This window comes from Leptodactylus fuscus, chromosome 7 (genome assembly GCF_031893055.1).
Source record: "Leptodactylus fuscus isolate aLepFus1 chromosome 7, aLepFus1.hap2, whole genome shotgun sequence".
NCBI classification, from domain to species: domain Eukaryota; kingdom Metazoa; phylum Chordata; class Amphibia; order Anura; family Leptodactylidae; genus Leptodactylus; species Leptodactylus fuscus.
This window is the reverse complement of record NC_134271.1, coordinates 120,941,563-120,954,085: the sequence shown is the minus strand read 5'-3', so window position 1 is coordinate 120,954,085 and position 12,523 is coordinate 120,941,563. Positions and strand designations below refer to the sequence as shown.

General features: G+C 43.3%; 1 protein-coding gene across 2 annotated transcripts in view; it reads left to right on the top strand.

Moving 5' to 3' along the window:
- AVEN (apoptosis and caspase activation inhibitor) overlaps positions 1-12,523 on the top strand; it is a 351,487-nt gene that overhangs the window by 306,230 nt on the left and 32,734 nt on the right. For both annotated transcript variants that reach the window (XM_075283009.1, XM_075283008.1), the window contains exon 3: positions 856-926. In XM_075283009.1, the coding sequence (XP_075139110.1) occupies positions 856-926 (71 nt within the window). The remainder of the gene's footprint in view (positions 1-855; positions 927-12,523) is intronic.

Here is a 12,523-nt window from a genome sequence, read left to right as displayed (position 1 = left end):
TGGCAGCTCTGTACAGATAATTGGTCCAAGGACCACATATTGGGAGGCTAGACCATAAAAAATATAAGCCCAGACAACCCCTTTAAATGGATACAATTTTATCAACACTAGGGGGAGCTTTTACCCATTTGAACTCAATAATAAAAGAATATGCCAAAAATCTATGTTCACAAGTGCCTTGGACACTGTCACAGTGTCTGTCTGAAATTGGCAGGTGAAAAAGTATTGCAGTTTAAAAGCAATGGGCACCCAACAGATCCCATTATAGTAACCTCTATGTTAGCGGTCCGCCTGTCCAGTGTTCTGGGCCTCTGTAAGATCAGAACAATGGACAGCCAACATCAGTGTGTACCTATATAAGGTCTACAGCTCCCCTAGTGGTGGCTGAATGTTATAATTTAATTCTATGCTAATATGTTGAAAATGGTCACTCAGAAAATCTGCAGGGATACATTTCTTGTTTATAGCCCTCAAAATGGATTGTTGCTATGAAAGCAGGTTGAACTAATTTATTAATGAATTAAGGGCACAAGCAGGGAATGGTGTAAAATAACAAAATAAGCCTCACTTACTTGCCATATTGCCTGACACTGCAGCGCCACTATTCTGATCCTCCCTGCCATCTTTCATATATAGACTACAGAATGTGACCTCTGCAACTAGTCATTGATCTGAACGGGCCATTGACATGTCGGCGACTTGGTGCGGGTCTGTAAAGACTGGCAAGGAGGACAGGAATACCAGTGCTGGAGCAGCAGGCTATATGCCATTTTACTATTTCAGAGCACTTGAATGTATTCAGATCTTATGATGTTTTACGCAACCTGATATATTTTTTTTTATATTATTTTCCAGGGGATTCCTTCACTCAGTTTCGGTTTTCTGATGAAAAAGACTGGGCGGCGGAGAATCTGAGTAGTAAGCAGGTAAGGTCCCTGTATGTGTACACAGAAGTGATCATGTCTGTCTAGTACATTGCATTGTTCTCTGTCATGCGCCTTCAGGCTGCTGATTCCGTCTGCTGGACAGGTTTTGCACACTAGTACAGACGACTTGTCGTATTGTAGATTTGGTCAAACTAACATATTCACTGGTCAAGTTCATAAAAGCAGTACTTTATCCTTTCCCAATATAAGACAGTGTAGACAAATACATTTTCCTTGATGAAGAAGGAAAACTGTGTCTCTAGTACCACCTATTTGAGGGTTGCTTCCTATAAGACCACAAGGCTGAGTGTGAAACAGAGGTGGGGCCGAGTTTATTATGGAAGAAAGTCAAGTGACACTTGGAGTGACACCCAAGTACATTCTGTGAAGCATTCATGTCATTTGGGGCTTCCAGATTTATTCTGTCCTGTTATTGGAGCAGAATAGATCCGGAGCTCCAAAAACGTGAATACACCATGAAATGTACTTGGATGACTCCCGGACGTCACTCCAAGTGTCATCCGACTGCATTAAATCATAAACTCAGCTGCAATTCGGATGCGCACTCAGTCTTGTGCGTGAGCTCTTATAGGAAGCAACCCTCAAATAGTTGGCACTAGAGACACCAGTTTACTTCTTCCGACTAGGAAAAAGTATTTGTGTACTTTTGCCTTCCATTGGGAAAGGATTACCCAGAGCAGAATAGGATCTGCTCTATAATCATCTGTGAATCCCAGCACTCTGAGTGTCCTCCATCGGCATTCAGTGATGAACTCGGACCCAACATGGATGTAGACTTGGTTGTGTACATGGGACCTAAGTCCATGCCTTTCAAAGTCTTGAGACATGACTCCCATTCAAAGACAGCTGTTTTGAGACTTGAATAGCTTTATTTACAATCAGTTGTCATTTTGATAACATATGGTTTACTGTGACAGTGCCGGCTGGAACACTAAACAATGCATATCTCATGCATAGTCCATAGCGCACAGTTCATAGTCTCATGCTTGGATCCAAAGTGTTATTGAAAGACAGACTCACCAAAGGTAGAGAAGGAGGGAAAGGGTTATCAGTTCTTTTATCCATCTTCTTGGCCTTTGCATATTGGAATAGTCTCTGAGCAGGCTGTGCACCACCTGTGGTAGTCCTGGACAGACCTCCTTCACCAGTTCATAACCAGGCATTTCTTTGCCAGCAACAAGGCTTCCCGGATAGCCCCAATGCCATGGATCCCAGGAATATGTCCATAGAGCACAGCTGCTTCAGGGTCAACGATGGTAAAGAGAAAGGCATTGGTTGTCTAAACGTGAGAGGCTTTTGATGTGCGTAATAAGTAGTCTCATTGAAGACACTGATGTATCAGCATAGGGAGACTTGAAATCACGACATGCCCCCTTGGAATTCTGGAAAAATATGTACAAACATATTTTCCAATATGGAGAACGTAATGACCTACCATACCTAGACTTCCAGAGAGAGTATGCGTGACTTCTAAGATACCATTTCTAGACACCTGAATAGGCAGATGTTTTTGACCTGCAAATGTCTCAGTTCCTCATGTTGACTGTAATGTAGTCCACATCAAGCTGCTAGAATGGAGAGGCATCGAAGTGTTTCACATAGTTAGTTACCAGTATCATAAGATGCACATTGGATTGACATATTTCCATACATCGAATGTGTCTAAAAATGTCCTCCTTCCTTTTTTTTTTTTTTTTTTTGTATTGAGGCATGTTATGATATAACCCATATCTTCAGTGGAGGGTCTAGACACTGTATCTGTCCGTTATGAATTCTTGAATATTATGGTAAAATTATTCTGAGGGTATTCCATCAACATACATCATTCTGCGGCAAACTAACATCACCGTCACTGGTAAAAATAATATTTCTAGTTCAGATGGGATTTCTGTTTTGCTTAATGCAGCATATATCTCCTCCACCATAAACCTCCTACTGGCCAGGCTAATAATACTAATATACACAAACGCACACATACCACAAAGACTAAGAGTGAAAAAAAAAATGAACATCGTACGCACACTACATGAATTTTTGACCAACGCTAGCTCAGCCCTAGGCCGCTGGCCTAAATTAACCTTTGTCTAAGGTTACGTTCAAATCTGCATTGTGATCAATGTTGTTGTCATCTACAGAATCACAAAATGGGACAAAAATGTCACGTCCGCCATTGTTGGTATTTTATACTTCTACTGTAACAGTTACACTGATCTTGGCGATTTAGATGTTTTGGTCACTTGCGACATCTAAGGAGTTTACTGAAGGAGGGAGAACCTTTCTGGCTTGTCCATTAGCACCTTGTGATCCCAATGTTGGGGGTTGACAGTTGTCATGCATTCGTCTGATCGCTTGCATAATACATTGCACTATTGCAATGTATTATTCTGTCTATCAGGAATGTATGGCAACGCGTAAAGGGAGTCTATCAATAAGCCCATCATTATATAGCCTTTAGAAAGGCTATTCTAGGCATACCTGTGCTGAAAAGATTCATTCATCCATCTTCATATACTTTGCTGTAACAGAAAGATTACAGAGGGCACCAATGGAAAGGGATTTACCCAAAATCCCAACTAATGTTTCTGCTACTAAGCTATTTCTTAGCTCCAGAATTTAAAATTTGGCCAAGATACTTGCTATGTGGTTAAATACTTGATTCGGTCCCTTGATTTTCCAGATTAAACCCATTTTATATCATTCAAATGAACAACCATGAACCTTAAACAGGGGCAGTACTTGAGGTAGTGTAGAGGGTGTTGTATCTGGGTCCAGGAGACTTAGGGGGCCCCATAAGGTGTCTCTTACCAATATGAAGAGGCCCGTATTATAAATGATACATTATAGTTATAGGGCCTGGTAACAGATTTTATGTTGGGGTCCAGGAGCTTCATGTTACACCTCCAACTCTGAATACTCTGTATTTGTCAGCAACACGACTCCAACTCCTTCATAAATGGTCATGGTCAGACAGATGGAGTAAAGCTCCTGTAATACACAAATACTAGTGATTGACTTTGTAAGAGTAAATATGCAGCAAACTATATAGCTATCCATTATGCAATATCTGTCATTGTACAATAGGATTTTATTTTGGAGTCGGAGTTGGTATATTCTTCCAAAACTGGCTCTGACTCTACACTCCTGGATGTACAGCCTTATATTGGATCCAGGGCCCAGACCTATCCTCTGTATATTTAGGTTTCATTCTTCACATGTTCTTGATGGCTTTGGGCAACATTCCCACAATCTCATTTTATGGGGGAGAGACCACCATGTAGGTGTGTGGAGTCTTATAAAGCCATTTTCGCTCCACTGTGGGGGATTATGGGAAGAATATGCAAATGTGTTTCCCAGGATGTAAATAGGGAAACACCGTCTCAGTATGCTGCCCTCTATTGGAAGCAGCTCCCTTGAACATCATGCCCGACTTTTCAACAAGCCTTTAGTTGCAATGATGCGGGATTTTGCCAACAATTTCATTTGTAACTTTAATACATCTCTTTGGTTCCTGAGTATTTGCGGCCTCCAGTATAATGAATGTTCGTTCCTTCATCAAGTGTGTACGGTATTGGTAGTTGCCCGTGCATGTCACTATGTAACATTACCATTGAAAACCCATTTTATGTTGCCATAATGGAATGGTACATTTGTTCTCCTGGTGAATCCAATCTCGTTTCTGTTTCCATTAAGAGCATTCCACATTTTGATTACCTGAGCGCTCATGTTCTCGCCGACACAGTTTGGAAGCGAGTGAATTACGGAGCCTTTAAAAGCGTCCCTGTGAAGTGTAATGTAGCACGAAGCCAGGTGTGTTAGTCGCTGTCTGCCAGGAGATAAGGCGCTATGACAGCCAAGTGGCAGGGATTCAAGAGATGGTTCGAGAAATTAGATGTGATCTGTAAACTGCGATCATTAGCAGCTGCCTCTCGGCTGACTTTGGTGACTCTGAGGTTTGCGTTACAGAGTTCCAGGAATGTCCAGGTCTTCGAAGCCGTTGCAGATAAGCAGCTGTATGTATCCTGAGCTTTAATTCTCGCCCAAGACACAGTGAACTTTAAAAGCGCAGCTGAGGGACAGTTAGTTGTCGCCTTTAGTCCCAGAGGTTCTGTCTGCATTACTTAGCATTTCCCTTCATGATACAGCTGCATACTAATAGGATGTCAATGATGATTTTAGAAATGCTGAAGGTTGATGGGCAGCTCTCTTTGACTGTACGCTATATGCCGAGGCGGGGCCCTCTGTATAAATATTAATATATGGCTTCGCTTAGAATGTGGATATATTCATTACACAGCTATTGCTTTCTAATACCGCAGACAGTTTTCTGCTTCTCGGTTACAGTAATTAAGACAGTATTCTGTTCCCATTCCTTCCTTGGATGCAATAAAAAGATAAATTGACTGGCAGACGTGAAGTTGTGGAGGTAGACATTTTTGCTAATAAAAAGTCATTTTTACACAATGTATTGTAGATTTGAGTTCTGGAGTCGGTTTCAGTTTTAGTTCCTTTACACTCTTTTCCTCTTCTGTCTTTATAAAATTTGTTTCTGTCTCTATAAATGGACGACCCAAAACTGCAGCAAATAAATATTGATGTGACATAGCCAATCATAAGCTATAGAATGCAAACACTAGGTTCTCACTAGCGTTTGGGTTTCTGTTCTTCGGTGACTCAAAAAACGGAAACCCTATCTGCCTAAAAAGTGGTTACCTGCTGATACATGCAGACCCCATAGACCAGAGGTCCCCAACCGCCGGACCGCGGACCATGTTGCACCAATCTGCGTACCGGCAGCGAGGAGTCAGCAGCTGCTGTGGAGCCGGCGAGTGCCCGGGGTTGGGTCAGGACACACAACACTGATGCTTGATTGTTGCTCATCAGGATAAGGTGAACAAATTGCGGGGTTGAGCTGGGACCCGCTGTATGTCCGGGATTCTAGTACTATGCAGGACATGCAGCGGGTCTTGGTTCCACCCCGCACTCGCCTACCAAACTTTGGGCAATTACATTACACGTCACTTGTCCCTGTGACATGTAATGTAGCTGTAGTGGGGCTGTAGTGAAGTTAATAGTAGCATTAGGAGTGATATCCATCATCAGTATTCATCTTCATAACGGTGTCTGTCATCAGTAGCCATCTTCATAACCTGCTATGTCAGTTTGCACTTTCTTTTGTGTTTTCATATGTACTTGATTCTAATCTACACCCCATGCTTAACCCCGCCCCCAACTACACCCCTTCCCCGCCCCCATCCACACCTCTACCCACCCCCACCTGGCCATAGAAAAATTGTCTTGCTGAAACTGTTCCCTTGTGGAAAAAAGTTGGGGACCATTTCCATTTACTATTACGGATACTGCCGGGTTTCCACTCGACGGAGAGAAAAGCTCTGTTTGCAGGTCTCTTCTCTCTGCATATTTTAAGCAAAATGGGGGATGGAATCTCCAAAGCATAGTGTGAACCTAGCATTAGGTAGTTTATAGTAATATCCCTGGAGTCTAGGGCAGAGAAGAAGTATATGTCTGAAACTTTGATTGTGTAAGATAGTGAAGGGATTAAAGTTCCTTGTAGTCAATGTGCAGAGAAGGTTATTTAAGGGTGAGAATTGGTTATTTACATTGTCAGTGGTGGTCAAGGGCAGTGAAGAGGCCAATATCAGCATCACAGGTGGTCTAGGGCACAAAACAATTTGTTGCTATTATCTATGGTGGTCTAGAGCATGGAAATGGTTAATGTTCTAATATCAAAATGCTTTTGGTCTAGGAAAGAGAAGTTAATGCCTGGCATGTCTGGTGATCAAGGGCAGAGAAAGTTTTAATGTCCAAATCTTTGGTTATCTAGTGTAATAAAAACTTAAAACTCTCCTGCTTGGGATAGAGTCTAGAGAGTTACCTACCTCACCTACATTTGGGGTTGCCCTACTACTTAGCTTACGGTTTTCCAAGTGCACTGATCATAGAAATCAGTTCAGCAAGCAAAAAGAGGATTGTGCAGCAGTAACTGTACAGCTGCACAGTTCTCTATGTGATTGGGCAGAGTGATTTGTGAACGCTCTGCCCTATCTCTAACAGGGGAGCTCTGGATTCTGCACAGGACCAGACTTTCTTTGAATGGGGAAGATTTAAAAGGAAATAGTGTTTGTATCTGCCCATTATTTTCTTTTCCTGTAAATGTTCAACTTCTTTGAGAAAATTCTATGGCAGGAGCCCACAGATGACCAATAGCTTTTCAATTGACCTTCATAAAAATCAATTTGGTACATGACTATGAAAATTAGAATTTTCTGGTTTACTTTATTTCCTATTGGGATCCTAGTAGATTTTGAATATATAGATCTTCATATGTTTATATGTAATTTGTTATTTCTATCCAGACTCTAGCTATTGCTTATACATGATATTTTATATAAAGGTATTAGGGTTTAGCGATCAGGATCGGAAAAGATCAGATTCCGGTCGACGATCGAGTAAATTTCGCGATCGGAATTCCGACCCGATCTTTTCCAGCGGGATCGAGATCGGAGGTTATCTCAAGATCGGCTCAACCCTAAAAGTGACTTTTCCCATAGAGAAGCATTGACTAGTGTTGAGGATCGGAATCGGAAAAGATTGGATTTCGATTGGCGATCGAGCAAATGTCACAATCGAGATCGGGATTGAGATCGGCTGGAAAATGATCAGAAATCAGATTTTAAAATCGATCTTAAAATCTCAAGATCGGCTCAACCCCAAAAGGTATACATATCTACTGCAGTACAATTCAAGTCCTGAATGTCTGAAACATAAAAACATTTTTGGAAATCACATCACTGTCTTTCAAAATCATTAAAATATTTTTATAAGAGTTCTTAGAAGATGAAGTCCGTGCAGTCTGACAGAAATCAACTCCACTCCTACAAAGTGGCTTTGTAATGGTCTTGGGCACCGTCCACCTATGACCCGAGTTTCTAATACTTTTACCTCTGCATTTAGATTCTACAGTTTCATACCTTCAAACAAATCTCATGAAAGGCTGAGCTTTGAACTATTTTGGGTGATCTGTAGACAGAGCGAGTAAAAACCAAAAGAACATTCGCTTACTCTTAGAATAGATGTTCATACATGAAGGTTGTGCAGTAGTCTACCGATTTTCTCTTCATCTTTATCTAGTACATACAGTAGGATCTAGAGGACATATTTTTGTATTGTGAATCACAAACCTATGCAATGCTTGTTAACTCCTACACACACCAGGACGTACTTTTACATAGGTCATGCTCTATCGTCCCGCGGACTCTGCAGCTCAAGACACACTCCTGCTTTTAGGCCCATACATTCGGGCCTAATCAGGTGCGGGATGCCATGACAGGATGCCAATGCACTGCATCGGCATTCCATGGCAGCTAGCCGCGCGGAAAAGTCACACAGCGGAAAAGGTTTCCGCCATGTGAACTTACCCTTAGAGAATGATGTGGTCTATACATGTTATCTGTATGATACCAGCAAAGAGAACATGTCAACACTCCAAATATTTCTGTTTTAGCAATATAAATACTTGTTTCCCCACCCCTACCGCCACCAAAATAAATAAAAAAAACATTCTGGAGCACCTTTTCTTTGTTGTGAAGTTCCTCTGTTAAGGCCCCACTTTATGGGAAAACAGCTTTTTTTGTTGCAGATTTTGCGTTGGGTTTTTTGAGCAAAACTCAGGAGTTGACTGAGCAGAAGGGAGAAGTATAAGAGCTTCCTTATATTTTCCATTCCTTTTCTAGCCACTTCTAGATTTGGCTCAAAAAACTCTAGCAAAATATGCAACAAAAAAAGCTGCTTTTCTGCAACGGGGGGCCTCAGCCTTACTCCTCCTGAATATGTATGCATAAATTGACAACTGGGTGTTACCATTCCCCTTGTCAGTGGGGGGTGTCCTTGAAATAACTTGGCAGAACGGTGTCAAAGTTTGTCAATTTATTCATGAATATCTAGGAGGAATAACAGAGGAACGGCACAACTCGCAGGGTCTCCTACCACTAGTGACGTCCCCTTTCCTGTGACTGCTGAGGCCACTGATTGGCTTTAACAAGTTCCCAAGCGCTGCTTTACCTGACAGCAGTGGAGGACCAAGGACTGGTGAGGGGTTTTTTTTGTTTGTTTGTTTTTTGTTTTGTCTTTTTTTCACTTTCCCCGGCCTTCTGGCAAAGATCCATAATTCTTAGAGAACCCCTTTAAATACACCATGATGCACCAAAAATACTACAAAATTGTGTGTAAAATTCCAGCCTCCTGTCTAAGGTTACTCTTTGCAACTATTAGAAAATCTGGGCCGATATCTCTTCCATTATTAATGCTTCAACATTCAATTCTTCACCGCGCTTTGTAAAGAAATCCACATCATGGGAAACAAATCTATTATAATGGGAAAACTTGGTGGAATTAAAGATCAAACTATCTTCAATTATTTTGGCTTTTTAATCTTCCGCTTGTTATTACGCTGTATTATTACTAGACTACATGCTGTAATAACAGTAATATTAACGTCATTTGAAAACAGCAACAAAACAATCACAAAGAAATCCAAAATTGGAGCAAAACTCGGATATTATCCCTTACTAAATGTGAAGAGAATTTTAATATAGTGTCCTTAATATGGAGGCTATCTCTCTCCAAATTCCCTGTTGAGACATAAGGACATCGTATGGGGGTTGGACTCTCCCTAACTTGTCCCGAAGCCTGACCCATGTCAGTCAGTTGTGGTCATAGTGAAATGAGTTGAGGCAAGGAAATCGATAAGATGAATTAAGAAATAGGACTTTTTGACTGAACTCAGAACATTAGTTAATACATTTTGGAAAACTTGGACAGTATCTGTAATCTCAATAGAGACATTACTAACTGTGTAACATCTGCATGCCCGATTCTATGCTAGGATAAAAGGAAATAACTGGATGAACTACCGTATTTTTCGGACTATAAGACGCACCTAGGTTTTAGAGGAGGAAAATAGGGAAAAAAAATTTTGAAGCAAAAACTGGTAAAATATTTAATATATGGGAGTTGTAGTTTTGCAACAGCTGCAAGGCCACATTGACAGGTGACCCTGCAGCTGTACGGGGATGTATAGGGCGTTTTTTTTTGCGGGGCCAGCTGTAATTTTTAGTTATACCATTTTGGGGGATATCTATTGCTTAGATCACCTTGTATTGAAAAAAAAACAGGAGGTGATTTAGAACTTTTATTTATTTCATATTTTTAAAGCTTTTTTTTTTTTTTTTTACTATTTTATTCCCCCCCGGGGGCTTGAACCTGCGGTCACTTGATCGCAAGTCCCATAGACGGCAATACAACTGTATTGCCGTCTATGGGACATTCTGTCTATTAGTATTACGGCTGGTCATAGAGACCAGCCGCAATACTAATACAGCAGTGACAGGCCGGGGAGCCTCATTAGGCTCCCGGCTGTCACCCGAACAGGTCGGCTCCTGCGATATCGCCGCGCAGGAGCCGGCCTGCAACCTCACAGGTACGGGGCCGGTGGGGACCGGCCCCGGGGGAGAAGGGGCCACGGATACTGACCCGGCATCCGCTGTACTAGAGAGGCGGATGCCGGGGAGGGATAGACGCCGGGGCCTGAGACATCGCTGCCCTGCCCAGCATGAAGCCAGCGGCGGGGGGACGGAAGAGCGGAATAGCAGCATCACTTCTCCCGCTGCTGGCTTCATGCAGGACAGGGCAGCGATGTCTCAGGCCCCGGCACCTGTAATGGCGTCTATCACTTGCCGGCTTCCGCCTCTCTATTACAGCGGGTGCCAGGTGCCACCTTCAGACTATAAGACGCACCCTTATTTTCGCCAAAAAAATAGTCCGAAAAATACGAAAAATAGGAACATTAGTCTCCTCCTTAGAGTAAACCAAGGCTTGTAGCCAGCATATTAATGTATTCTCCAGAATAAGACCTTGACTGAACACAATCTATCTTTATTATTTTTATTACTTTGGCTCCTACATCATCTGATGGTAAAGTGGATTTGAGAAGTCTCCTTCTAAAGAAACAGTTTAAGACAAAGTTCTTTAAAGAGGTTTTCCACTTTCTAATATTGATGGCCTATCCCTAGGATATTAGATCTGCAAGGATCAAAATCTGGAATCCCCTACAGATCACCGTACGAACTGTAGGAGAGGCTTTAGATACTGCAGCACTGCACCTTTGTAGTCTATGGGACAGCGCTGCAATACCTAAAACTAGTGCTTCACCATACCTCCCAACCGTCCCGATTTCCGCGGGACATTCACGATTTTGGTGACGTGTCCCGTGGTCCCAGTTGGAGGGAGGTATGTCACGATTTCAACTCAGATCTGCGTCCAGAGGACGCAGATCTGAGTTGAACACATACGCGGCTAAAGCAAGAAGCTGTCACAGTTCAGCTCCTTGCTTCGTCGCTGCACGCCGCCTACTGGCTGTGTAGACGTGATGTGATGACGTCACATCGCGTCTACAACTGTGTGAGAGAGAGAGAGGCACGCAGAGAGCGGCGGGGGAACAAGGTTAAGGTAAGTGTAATGTGTACACTGAGGTGGAACGTGAAACTGGGGGCAGATGAAGGAGAGGACAGCATGACACCGGGGGCAGAGATGTGGGGACATGAATCTGGGGGCAGAGATGGAGGGACATGAATCTGGGGGCAGAGATGGAGAGGACATGAATCTGGGGGCAGAGATGGGGGGACATGAATCTGGGGGCAGAGATGGAGAGGACATGAATCTGGGTTCAGAGATGTGGAGACATGAATCTGGGGGCAGAGATGGGGGGATATGAATCTGGGGGCAGAGATGTGGAGACATGAATCTGGGGGCAGAGATGGAGAGGACATGTATCTGGGGGCAGAGATGGAGAGGACATGAATCGGGGGGCAGAGATGTGGAGACATGAATCTGGGGGCAGAGATGGAGGGGCATGAATCTGGGGGCAGAGATGGAGAGGACATGAATCGGGGGCAGAGATGTGGAGACATGAATATGGGTCAGAGATGGAGGGACATGAATCTGGGGGCAAAGATGTGGAGACATGAATCTGGGGGCAGAGATGGAGAGGACATGAATCTGGGGGCAGAGATGGAGGGACATGAATCTGGGGGCAGAGATGTGGAGACATGAATCTGGGGGCAGAGATGTGGAGACATGAATCTGGGGGCAGAGATGGAGAGGACATGTATCTGGGGCAGAGATGGAGAGGACATGAATCTGGGGGCAGAGATGGGGGGATATGAATCTGGGGGCAGAGATGTGGAGACATGAATCTGGGGGCAGAGATGGAGAGGACACGTATCTGGGGGCAGAAATGGAGAGGACATGAATCGGGGGGCAGAGATGTGGAGACATGAATCTGGGGGCAGAGATTGAGGGGCATGAATCTGGGGGCAGAGATGGAGAGGACATGAATCTGGGGGCAGAGATGGAGAGGACATGAATCTGGGGGCAGAGATGGAGAGGACATGAATCGGGGGGCAGAGATGGAGAGGACATGAATCGGGGGGCAGAGATGTGGAGACATGAATCTGGGGGCAGAGATAGAGAGGACATGAATCTGGTGGCAGAGATAGAGA